The following is a 13,467-nucleotide window of genomic DNA, read 5'->3' as shown; positions in this document are numbered from 1 at the left end:
ATAAATTATCATCGGGCAGCTAGGCAGAAGGTGCTAGCATACACAGACGAGGGAAAGGAGCGAATGGAGAGGGAAATCTGCGAAAACCCTGGCAACCAGTGAGATTCAAAGCTTTGGGTTTTAAGCCCTTTCTGATTGCCGGTTTACCAGGGCCAGCCGTGCACTCCCAACGTACGGCACAGCAGGTGGGCACAACTCTGACATTAAGGGTGTAGCCAGTAAGTTAAGTGAAAAGGGCACCGAATGAAAAATTCCCCAAACTTACCTTATCATATATACATTATTTGTTAATTATAAAGTTCATTTGTCTTATTCAAAACGCCTAACAAAATCGGGGATTTGGAATGCATTAATAGCATTTCAGTTTATGTCGATGGGGAAATCTAATTTGATATATGAGCAAATTGAGTTACAATTAAACTCGTAAGTCAAGGTATTGCTGTACTTAGATTGGACCTGAGGGTATATTCTTTTGAATCCTGATTCCTCATCATCGTCAGAGAAACATGTGGGTGGATTCCTGTGCGTCTGAGGAAGGAGGACATCTTCAGTGATAATGCCACCATGTGCAAGGGTGAGTCCAGGTCACCGATCCCTGTCGGCCTGATCAGAATCACAGCGTCACCACTTTGGGTTTAACGAGCCACATTTGTCTGGAGGAGCGCCAGAAGGTTCACTGGAGGGTTTAGTAATGAGGACATTGTCAATCTTTTGCATGGCTGAATATATTAGCGGTGAGGTGGCGCAGCGGTTAGCATTTCTATCTTATAGCAACAAGGTCCCGGGCTCAATTCCTGCAGGAGGCCTTTCTGTATTGAGTCTCCATGTTCTCTCCGTGTCTGTCTGGGGTTCCTCTTGGTTCTAGAGGTACTTTCTACAATCCAAAAACATGCAGGAGGTTTGTTGGAGAACCTAAATCAGGGGTGTCAAGCTCATTTTGGTCTGAGGCCCACATACGGCCTGATTTGATGTCAAGGGGGCCGGACCAGTAAAATCATTACCTGAAAGTAACACTAAGACCTTTTTTTTTCCTCTGTTTTAGTGTCAAGGAGGTAAACAGGTAAATTGGCAAATCTTTTTATGTAATGAACTCTTCCACTAAAAAAATACATGACGAATTAATATTAAAAATGAATTTTTAAAAGGATTGATGAAATTACACCCTAAACATATTGTTCGGTTAAAAGAGAAAATCTTGTCACTGTGGGAAAAATTGTCACTAGAATTTATTAGAAAATTGATTGGTAGCACGTATAAGAGGAGGTGTGATGTTTAAGAGGCTAACGGTGGCTATTCTGGTTATCAAATCGATCTTTCTAATTTTTCATTTTTTTTTTTTCACTATCATTTTTGTGGTTTTTATAGAAATAAGAAAAGATTGTTTTAACAATGTCGCTAGATGTTTTTCCCCATTAAAAAAAATCGTTTTGTTTTCAAATTCTGAAGCAAAAAATACATTGCAAAGTTACTTTTTCATTTTCTCCTTAACCGTTTTTTTTTAAAACCCACCACCCTCTGATGCATTGGAGAAAAAAACACACGGGCTGCATCAACACAAAGATTTGATTTCAGGCGGGGGGCCACAAAATATCGTTACAAGGGCCGCAATTCAGTCCGCGAGTCTGAGACCCCCGAAATTGTCCAAATATTTAGATGAGAATTCACTTCATTAATCCAAACCTCCATATCAGCCTTTGCCTTGTTTACCTGGTCATCTCAGCCTCAACAAGACAGAATATATGTGTGTGAATGAGAAGGACTAATGTGGAAAGGTGAGGCTAGTAGGGGAGATGAAGAAGGTGTAGGAGTTTCTGTACGAAGGGTCAGCAGTCCAGAGCAACAGAGGGTGGAGAAGAAGTGGAGAAACATGTGCAAGCAGGTTAGAAGGGATTGATGGATAAAGAAAAAGAATCAGAATACTTCATTTCCCCAAACGGGGAAATTGCTTAAAGTTGGAGACCCCTGAAGGGAGCAGCTAAAAGAAAATGAAGAGGAAGTCTGACCTTTGCAAAATTCGAACAGGGATCCCACAAGTCACTGTCTGGGGTCCCCGTCTCATCTCAAATGTTAACGATCCTCCTGACATATAACCGAAAGAGGCGTCAAATATTCGCAGACGACACGGTTCTTTGTTCTGGAAGCATCCTGCGACGCTGCGGCTGAAACGCTGACCTGAAATGCTAACATTAATTACCTGGGCTTGGACCCTATATTTAACTTTGATTAATATTTAGGCAACAAACATGTGGTGACGTCAGTAAAAAAGGAATCTGGTTGAAGTTTTTAGAATCTCAATCAAAAGTTGAAAAGACACACAGACGTGTTCGGGAAACGACGAAGGCAAACCTCGCCTGTTCCTAGACTCATTGATATTCTCACTCACAACCGCTCTGTCGTCTCGTCTCGGGCAAAATAAATTATATTTAAAGAAGTTTGTCTTGTTTGTTTTTGATTTTGTTGTCCGCATTTGTCAGAAATTAGACCAGCACTCTATAGTACGTGCATATATAAATGTAAATATATGCCTTGGTCAAGGACACTTTGGCATGCAGACAAAAATAGTCTGGAGATCGAACCGGCAACCTTCTGAGTGGAGGGGCAACCACTGAGTCACGGTCGCCCTCGTGTTAAATATTAATTTATGAATTCATTCTTTATCTATTCCGCTTATCTGCATTAGCGGTGGCGTTATCCCAGCTGTCATTGGGCAAGAGTCGGGTTTCCCCCTGAACCAATCAGGGGACCGCATATAGACATACAACCATTCACCCTCTCATCCACGAATTCTGACAATTTAAGAGTCTCCAATTAACATCCTGCATGTTTGGACTGTGGGAGGAACCTGGAGGAGCCACAAGCAGACAATAGGAGAACAAGGAGTCTCCCCACAAAAAGGCCTCCCTGTGGGAATCCAACCGGGGACCTTAGGTTGAAGACTTTAAAAGAAACCAGAATATCATCAGAAGGTTCCTCCTGCTGCGTCGAAGCTGATGTGATAGTTGATGATGCACAAACACCTCAGTGAGACTCTGAAATCCTGTTATTTTCGGACCATCTGCTGGTCAGTCTTTCAACACCACCTCCTTTTTTGTGTTGTTTTGTCTGGAGCTTCATTAGTTTGCCTTTCTTATTTTTTCTTTATTTCTTGAGACAATTCCCAAGGTCTGCCAGGCTTTTCTTTATTTCAAGGAAAATATAATTGAAAGGACCAAGTAATGTTTTTCGGAACTTGACATCAGTGAAGAATGTTGTCGGTTCGAACTTTCATTGAGCTTAACAAGGTAAGTTAGGATTTGCTAACTTCGCAATCTGAAGTCTCCTCTTCTGGGGGCGCCGCCCGGAACCAAAGATCCAGAGCAGACGTCATAACACGGTTATCGTCTTTTTATGGCTTTTTCAATGAAGTGGTTCTCCGGGGCGTCGCTTTCTACGGGTTCATTAATCGTCGCTGCAATTAGCTTGGAGCAGAATGAATTTCCCAGAGTTTCCTTTTTTTTTTCCCCCAATTTCAAGAAGGTTGGATTTTCACAGGGGTGGATGGTGGGTTTTATCTTTGGAGACTCCATGTTCTCCCCACGTCTGAATGAGGTTCCTCCCACAATCCAAACACATGCAGGATGTTCATTGGAGACCCCACATTGTCCCAATGAGTGAACGAGAGGGTGAATGCATGTAAGTGAAAATGTAATTTGAGAATGGATTGGTTGTATTTCTCTATGACATGTGAAAGAAAGGTGGTTGAAGGTGAACGCCGCCAGATTAGCGCCATAGATAACGAATGAATAATGCAACGGAACAGAATCCACTGACTTCTGAATGAAATGTTACCCTTGAACATGTTATATATTGAGCTTTGCTTCCAGAGATTTTCAGATTACAAATTAAATGAGTCTGAAGGAAAACCGTGGACATAAAAATAAAAGAAGCCACGGGAGCACTTTGAAGTCAAAGGTAGCGGCGGCAGTCTTTGTGGTTTGATGCTCCGCATTTAAAAGAAAGCAAACAAAGCAACAAACAACAACAAAGACAATGCGCAGTTTTTCAAAGAGGTGAAAATCAAGCGGGTCCGCTCAGACAGACAATGAGTTTAAATCCCCTCAAAGGGCGGGTTGGGGAGGCAGAGGAGGAAACCATCACATTGCTTCGGGCATTAACGTGTCACGTGATGGGAACCCGGAGAAAAGCGATACAGATAGACGGAAACTCCATAGAGAAAGGGTACTTGTTGGACTCCAACCAAGGATAAATAAACCATACATCTTCTGCCTCTTATCCAGGGTGGGTCAGCAGCCTGAGTACAGCTGCCCACAGTTCCATCTCATCAGCAACCTCTTCCAGCTCTTCTGATGGAATCCCTCGGCATTCCCGGTCCAGCACAGAGACGTGGTCCTTCTGGTGTGTCCTGGTTCTTCCCCAGATTCTCCTCCAGGTGGGACTTGCCCCAGAAGACCTCACCAGGGAGCAAAATGTAGTTGTACACTATTTGACACCCTTTGGCGCGACTCAATTTGGTCCATCTGACCAACACTCCATCAACACCCTATATTGGTGACACTAGTGTGTGTGCACACAGTTTCTGCATGTGTGTGTGTGTGTGTGTGTGTGTGTGTGTGTGTGTGCACATGTGTGTGCTGTGTTGTGTACCCTCGGGGTCCAGCAATCTGTCGATCCCCAGGTGCTTCTCCGCCGTGCTGAAGGCATGTTCCAGCCGATCCACCGCCGACACCTTCGACTCCACTGAGCTCCAGTCAAACAGCTCGGGCCTGCAGACAGAGGAGGATCTTTTTGAAGACAAGGCTGACTCCATACCAATAAATAAAAAAAAAAATGTGCCTCTTTTTTTTAATCGTTATATGGCCTTTAGATTGATTTTCTTGAATATCAAGGGCAGTGTAATTAACTCACTTTTTTTAAACCACTCGTAGTAAGCAGCCGCATGGCAAAAGCTGCAGTGTGTAGGCTGAACAGGCTGAAGGCTGAACACATTCGTGCAACGCAAGGTGGTGATTTTGCACGGTTCCCATTCATTTCCTTAATTTCTTATTTCGTGTTTTGACTAGGTTTATCCATCGTATCTGCTGTTTGCATTGAATTTACCGCCTAGTAGAAGAGCTAATGCACTACACGAAGTGTGTGTGTGTGTCCGTGTGTGTCCATGTGTGTGTGTGTGTGTGTGTGTGTGTGATTAAGGATGACCTCATCTAACGGTTTAACCTTAATGCAAGCATCTGGGGTCGATGGACTCTCATTACAATAACAAAGTGAGAGCAACATTTTATTGGCTGCAGACAGGCAAGACAGTGTTTGCCGTGTCTCGGGCTCTCTCTCTCTCTCTCTCTACTCAACACACACACACACACACACACACACACTCACTCACAGCGCTCATTCCTCAATACCTGTGGCTGTGGATGAGCGCATTGAAGGCCAATCCATCATTCCAGCTGCTGGAGAAGTTAACCACGTTGACCTGAGGACATGGATAATGGACATTAAAGGGGGTCGGCATCTAAATGTGTATGTGTGTGTGTGTGTGTGTGATGAATGCTGGACTCTCACAAGATGTGGCTACTGAGACATGCTTCGCTCAGTAGCATTCGTGCACTGCCAAAGTAATTTTCCCATTTATTCAATTCAGCAACCCAACTTGGGTTATTTGCTAAAATCTCCTCTAAGCTTCCATGAAGCTGGTTGGTTTGGTCTGCGCTTTCCTTCCAGACAACTTCAAACCTCCCTTTGCGGCCTTTGTGTTGCTGTGACGCATCTTTCCCCTTGTTCCTTAATGGCAGGTCATAATCGGCTGAATCGTCCGATCAATAAATCCAGCACAAAAATATCCAAGCTTTACACATCCATCTTAGTCCAGTTAAAAAATCCTTAATTGGGTTCTGTCCCTCATCTTATCAAATCCCGAGCAAACATCGACTGTTTGCGAAGTGTCGAGGATTTCTGATTTGATACTGAAGACCAAACTCATGTGACATGTCCAAAATGACCACTCAAACACTTTGCATTTAAAAAGTCTGCACAGGGTTGATTTTGGAGCTTCTTTAATGCCGAGCCAGAGGGAAATTACTTTGAGACAATATTATTTCATATTTCCTCCTGGTATATATTTAAGACTAAGACTTTTTTTTTTTTTTTGTTTCGAGCTAAAGGCTATAAAATTGTTATCACCCGATGGCACTAATCCCAGATTTGAGCCAAAACCTAATCTATTATTCTCTGGACCGGAGCCATTCGGATTCCATTACAGCCGCTTCACCCGTGTCCTGACAGCGAGTAGACGGACGGCGAGGAACGCGGGGATAACATTCTTGGCACGGAGGAGGCACCGTTCAAGACGACGCGTCACTCCGTGATTCCGCCCCTCCGACTCTGAGCATTTGCCTTTCAATAGCGACAGTTGCTCGGCTCTCAGGCGGCCATCGATGAGACAAATGTCCTCGCGGTATTGCGGTAGCGCGTGGACACACAGAAGGAGGCGGCGCTTCGTCTAATTCACGATCTATTGTTTTGCGGATACGCGCGGTATCTCACGAACCAGGTGCGACACCGAGGCTGAGCTTCGGAGGCCAGGAAGCTCAGGAGGGATCTTGAATCGCCCTGAGGTGCGGGAGGTAAACAAAGCATCTGTGATTGACAGCTTAAATGTGGACTCAGGGAGCGCGCCCCCCGCGCTTGTTGAATCACCCGCATGGCCTCGCGCCGTGCATACCGTCAGTTTCTAGCTGGCATTGCCAATAGCAGACTTCTGTGCCAAATTTTGTTGTTTTGGTCTATTTTACGAAAACTACTTTGCACGGGTCAGTAAACCCTTACAACAAGAGATGACCTCTAAGTCTGAATGAGCCAGAAACGAACAAATCAGGCGTGGCTCTAAATTGGATCGATTCTCAGGGCTGATAGGAAGTTTCCAGTGAAAAGCCTCTTGGCTCCAGGAGCAGAAGGAGCTCAACTCTGAGGAACAAAATTGAATCGCGATTGATAATCGCAGAAGCTCAGGTTATCTGAGGATCTGAGAAGCAAGCAATCATTTGGCCCTTTAAAATATCAGCCAATGATTCCTCTGAGAAGAAGACACTAAGCAGAGATGAAGATGAGGAGGTTCCCTTTGGGAGTTGGATGGAGCAGATCAGGAGTGGGTCCATCAGAGGGACAGCATATGTTAGATGTTCTGGAGGTCATCTAACAAGGTCAGGCTGAGATGGTTTGGACATGGACAGAGGAGGGATGGTGAAGCTCTCGGTACGAGGATGCCGAGGTTGGAGTTGCCTCTAGAGTCTAGAGGAAGACCAAAGAGGAGGTTTGTGGATGGAAGAAAAGAGGACAGGAAGTGAGTTAGTGTGAGAGGATACAGAGGAAGGGGGTGGATGGAGATTAATTCACTGTGACTCCTGAAAGCAGCAGTCGAAAGAAGAAGAAGAAGAAGGATCAAACAGTGATTGGTTACATTGCCATCCAAGTCTTGGTACCTGAGCTGGGAAAATTGGAAGTGGTTCCCTTTAATAAAGCCTTTGCTCCAGTGAGTGAGCGATGATTCCTGTTACTCACGCTGAACTCCAGCGGACGAATTTCAGAGAACAAGCTGAGCAGATCTTCAATCCGAACTGCCTCTCTACATTCCGGCCCGACTTTCTGCTCTTGGTGCTCGTGGACACGTGGGCCCGAGAGAAAGATACTGACCTTTGGGTACTGCCGAGTGTTCTGACGAACCCAACTCAGCAGAATCTTCTCACTGTTGGTCTGCTGAAGGCCCGCCATCACATCCTTCATCACATCCTTTACCTACAGGTGGAAAAAAAACACAAATAAATGCGATTGATATCTTTTCGATGACAACTGATCTGGATCTGATCGTCTGAATTTTTTCAAACAGCCATACAAGCATTCACTTATTCATTCGTCATATATCGACATACAACTATACATCATATCACTAAATCATATGTGATCCGATATAAAAATCTTTGTTTAACATCAGTTTACTTTAAAGTTGTGAAATTGCAGTTGTATAATCTGACTTCTGATTGCTCCCTTTTGCTGCTGCTGCTGCTCTTGAAACTACAACCATCAATAACAGCATCTATAATTAAAAGAAGAAGAAACGTCGATCTGTAATCCAGAATAAAATGGTTTAATCATGAGCTCATCAGAAACTCTTGCATCCAAATACAATCGTGACTTGGTGAATTTCAAGTCCACGCCAGCGAATCCAGCGACCTGATTGGCCGGAAGCTGGCGCAGACCTCCCCCTGATGGACCCAGTCAGAATCCTATAAACACCTGGAGACACGGCATTCCCCATGAACGCCGATCTTAAAAAACACCCACCAATGTCAAGACTGGAGGTTTTGACATGAAAGTGTGTGTGTGTGTGTGCCTTTGCAATTTGAGTGACAGTTTCAGGGCGCCTCTTTCATGGCTTGGCGGGAGATGGAAAGACACGCACGCACTCACGCATGCACACACACACTCTTTATATTATGATAAATCCACCTTTCACACTGCGAAATAATCACGCTTTAAAACGCGGCGTGCTCCGCATGTGGCGCTGTTATCGGACACAAGGCCGACGCACCAAATGCGCATCATGGGACTTTTAAAAATAGTGGCGCTGAGGATCATAAAGCCACCCAAACAACAATGAAAAAGTAGAAACTACGCATCAGGAGCAGTAAAGCGTTAACTGCCTCTTTGCCCCGACAGTTACAGGAATCGCTGTTTGGATCTTCCGAAGTGCTGGGGATCCTGTGTGGCGGCTGAGAGCCGTTCAAGGACCTCGGAGCCAGTCGGGAAACGCCGTTGCTGTCCGGGAGGAAAATCTATTTTCTATTATAACCTCACGGAGGCTGCATATGTCTGGAACGGGCTGGGAGAAGAAAAAAAGCTGGTTGTCCTCAGTTGGAGCCTCCATGTTCGCTGCATGTCTGCGTGGGGTTCCTCAGTGTTCCTCCCAAAGTCCAAACAGATGCAGGAGGTTCACTGGAGACCCTACTTTGCCCAGATGTGCGAATGAGAGATTGAATGCTTGTATGTGTGTATGATGTGTGAATGAGAGGGTGAATACTTGTAGGTCTCAATAAGATGTAAATAGGTAAGTGAATGGTTGTATATCTGTATATGGCGTGTAAATGAATGAGTGAATGGTTGAATGTGAATGAGATAGTGAACAGTTGTTTATCTATAGTCTAGTTCCTGTGAGGTGTACAGGATAAGCTTCCAGTATTTCCTTATATATATATATATATATATATATATATATATATATATATATATATATATATATTATACTGTATATAAAAAGGAATTTGGAAGAATTCCAAAGTCTTCCCAAATTGGAAGAATCAGAGATTTATTTATATATTTTTTTATTTTATTTACTTTTTAAAGTCAGTTTATTTACTTGTTAATTTCATCTTCAGTCCTGCGGGGCCAACATTATATTTCACACCTGCGACCATAGTATCAATGACATTGGAGATGGTAGAGCAGGTTGTGCGTGTGTGCGTGTGCGTGTGTGTGTGTGTGTGTGTGTGTGTGTGTGCGTGCGTGCGTGCGTGCGTGCGTGTGTGTGGGGGTTCATCTTCTGCCGACTGCCAATCTGACCTTTCGAGGGGATTGTCAATTTCCCTGCCATTCCTCCCGGTTCTATTGAGAAAACAGAAAACTGCCGCTGCATGGGGAGAGGAGGCGAGGGGGAGACAGAGTTATAACTCATCCAAAAACAAAGGAAAGGTCAACAGAGAAGGAAGGAGACGTCTGATATGCAGAGTGAAGGTTCGTGCTTCTCCAGGTACTTCCTGGTGCTGGGAGGTGGATCATTGCCTATTAGCTTAGAGGCAGCTATTAAGAAGCAATGCTCTGTATGGGAAGAGATGGACGATGTTTTTCACTTGTGGGATGCTTTCATCACCTTGGGTTGATCACTTTCACCCACTCTCTCTCTCACACACACACAGAAACACACACACCAATGGCGATGACATGGTCCGTCTAAAACAGGAATCTTTTGTACTCCACTTCAGATGTTCCTGAACATCTAAAGTTCCTGAAAAAAGGTATTAGTTTGGTATAACAGTCTGACATATGAGACAAGGGAAGATGATCTGATGGTAGTTTTGGTGCCGCCCTTCGAGGACATCGGACCGTGTGTTTACAGACGTGTATAAAAACGAATTAAAAAATGAAAAAACACAAATGTTTCCAGGTCCTCACAGTTCCTCTGGAAGGCTGTTCTGGTATCCTGGAGCGGAACGGCTGAGAGCAACATCACCAAATGTTTCCGTTCTGCTTTGTGGAACAACTAGAAGAGCAGAACCAGAGGGTTTGTGTGAGTGTGTGCGTCTGTGTGTGTGTGTGTGTGTGTGTGTGTGTGTGTGTGTGTGTGTGTGTGTGTGTGATGGGGGGCAAGAGCATTTCTGATCTCAGCCATGGAGAGCCTTATAAACTAATAAACAATGGCTTATTAAAAGCATGCCTCGGTTTGTTTGTGTTTCTCAAAGAAAGACATAAAGACAGAGGAAAACACTAACACACACACACACACACACACACATACACACACACACATACGTGCTAACGCACACAACTTACAACTAAACCTATTAATAGACTCTGGTGTAATTTGGTGTCAAGGTGAATTTACACCTGGGGAATCTTAATGCTCTTCCTTGCACACCCAAACACAAACACGCACACGCACACACACACACGAATGCCCATGTGCACAAACACGCAGCTTTTTTTTTTTAGGGATTCTCAATAGGAAGTGGCCTGTCGGGTAAGAAAAAAAAGAAAGTGGGGGGGCTCATTTGGGAGTAGGTCACTGCATGCATTTCCACTTTAATTGGAAAGGAGCTTTGACAAAGTCTGCCGCAACACACACACACACACACACATATACACACAGTTTCGGTGACACACACATACACACACTGACAGGGAGGTAGCGGGACTGGCATAATTGCTCACACACTACAGGGGTGTTTCAACCTTTGACATGCATATTCATACACAGCACAGAACCGCACACACACACACACACACACACACACACACACACACACACCATTAAAGGCTGGTGTTTTGATATTAACTGAATCATTAAGTCCGAAGTAACACGTCTTCAGGCGTCATCCTTCAGCGGTGTTTACGTAATGAGGAATGAAAGGCCATTTACATCTACTTGTAACATAAGCAGTTAAAAGCACCGGTGCCGTCGGTGGCTGGTTGATCAGAAAAATATTCGTGTCTTTAAACGCAGCGCGCTTCAATGGCGCCGCCGTTGCTCTACAGAGAGAACGCCAAGGTGGACGGTGAAACTGCTTTTGCTGCGAAAGCGGCCATATGCGCAGATGATGTTTGAAATAGCTCTCTTCTGATGATTATCCTCAGTGCCGAGTGTGCGCATGTGTGTTTTGTTTATGCACTCCATTTGAAAGTACTCAACACTGAATGTGATGAAATAAAAGGTCAGGACGTGGCGGCAGAGGAGGCCCCTCCGCTGCGCACCTCGAAATGGAGAAGCTGAACGGTGAGAGCTTCACAAAGGGCTCATTGAGGTCCTGAGCCGCCATAATACGTGAACATATAGAGGCCTCGCTTATCTGTTCCTCAAAGAAGGAGACGTACATATCAGATATAAACACGGAGGAATCTAGCATCTTGTTTTTTACATGAATTCACATATCTTGGGCAGCGCAGCGGTTAGCACTTCTATGTCACAGCTGGAAGGTCACTGGGGAGACCGTCCATGAATCTCCCTAATCTGACCCCTTGACCTCAGGGTGGGTGCAGAGGAGCGTCAGGCTTCACTCAGCCTTTCACTTCCCCATAAAAACCCCAAAGACATGCATTGTATGTCGGAGATGATTCGATTTTACGTAACGTCGTCGGAGCGATGCCTCCTGGCAGGGGAGCCGCCCGCGTCCGATCATCTCAGCGTCACGAGTGCAGCCATTGCACTCATTATTTGCACGATAAAACACCCCGTCGCCCACCCGACGGGCTCAACGGGACGCAAAGTGTAATTACACAATAAAAATGGATCGACGCGAAGGCGAGTGTTGTGGGAGTTTAGCCGCCCGTCTGCACGGCGGCAACGCCATAAGCCAGGCATTAAGATGAAACAGAAATGGGAATTTTAATTGCTGTGAAAATGTTAATGCAAAGGGTTTAACGTACACACACACACACACACACACACCTGCCAGTGGAGAATGATGCTCCAGATGAGCCCGAGAATCAGTTTGTGATTTCCATCAACGATGTCTGCTGCTCCGATGTTCACCAGCTCAACCTGATGGAGGAAAGAGGGAGATCAGACCTCTGGATCTTGGGAGATACTGGAGAGATCTGGGGAATCCAAAAGTTTCATAGAGTGAGGATTCTGACCCTGTGAGAATGACAGGGTGAATGTTTGCCACATCCAAATATGATTGTGGATGAGAGGATGAATGGTTGTATCAATGGCTGGAATGCAAAACCTCCTATCTGCAAATTTTTCGATTTAGGGTTTTTGCATTGAATAATGAGAAATGGGACGGCTCCAGATTTTCTGTCTATCTGCAAGATAATCCCACTCTTTCTTTTGACATAGATAACAGATGATAAAACTCCTATGTGCACAGTGAAGCAGAAAAAATTAGGAAAAAAACACTTCTCTGCATTGTCAGCGGTTAAAATACATGCTATGTATTTTTAAATTATAACATAGAAATATAGTCTGTGAACAATAGAATGTTCTTGACTACCTTAACAAAGACCATACTATAATCGAATTAAACGATTTTTTCATTTCCTGAAAAAAGTGTTTTTTTAAAATAGGAGGTTTTCCATTCCAAACATCGGTATGTCTCTTTATGAGATATGGATGAGAGGGTGAATGGTTGTATGTCTCTGTTTGTGGCCCTGTGATTGGTCCGGGATGAACCCCACCTCTTGTCCAATCACAGCTGGGATACACTCCGACCCCCAGGACAAGCCGTATAGATAATGTGTATGAATGAATGAGTAAATGAATGAAAAAATGACTTACTGCCTTTCTATCATTGTGATATGACATGCAGAACCAATATATTCTATTGTATACATCAGGGGGTGCCAACAAACAGGTTTAATCTGGCTCGCAAATCTTAAAGATACCAGGTTTCAGGGGGTAGTTAATAGTGAATAGTTACATGAACAGTAGTTGATATGGCGTGATTTTACCCGTCTGATCCACTTGAGAGTAGATTTTTCTCCAAGTGGCCTCTGAGTTAAAATGAGTTTGACATCCTTGCTACACATCTTAAGTAGAATACTGGAAGTTTCTACTGTAGGAAAGTTATCGTGGAGAGACACTTAAATAACCCTACCCACACACATGCACACACACACACAAAGATTCATTCTGCACTCATTAGCAATATTAAACACTCGGTGCGAATCCACAGCGGGGTGAGATGTCATGTGTTTGCACCGGTG

At 44.3% G+C, this 13,467-nt stretch overlaps 1 protein-coding gene across 13 annotated transcripts in view; it reads right to left on the bottom strand.

The window, feature by feature from the left end:
- dmd (dystrophin) overlaps positions 1–13,467 on the bottom strand; it is a 356,433-nt gene that overhangs the window by 200,693 nt on the left and 142,273 nt on the right. For all 13 annotated transcript variants that reach the window (XM_086147909.1, XM_086147907.1, XM_086147902.1 and 10 more), the window contains exons 5-8: positions 12,209–12,301; positions 7,687–7,788; positions 5,400–5,470; positions 4,645–4,763 (exon numbers count right to left, since the gene is read on the bottom strand). In XM_086147909.1, coding sequence (XP_086004035.1) covers positions 4,645–4,763; positions 5,400–5,470; positions 7,687–7,788; positions 12,209–12,301 — 385 coding nt within the window. The remainder of the gene's footprint in view (positions 1–4,644; positions 4,764–5,399; positions 5,471–7,686; positions 7,789–12,208; positions 12,302–13,467) is intronic.

The sequence above is a fragment of the Fistularia commersonii genome, chromosome 6 (genome assembly GCF_037954325.1).
Source record: "Fistularia commersonii isolate RoL2024-O1a breed Wild chromosome 6, RoL_Fcom_v1.0, whole genome shotgun sequence".
NCBI lineage: Eukaryota > Metazoa > Chordata > Actinopteri > Syngnathiformes > Fistulariidae > Fistularia > Fistularia commersonii.
Note: the sequence above shows the minus strand (reverse complement) of the source record. Positions and strands in the feature narration are given on the sequence as shown.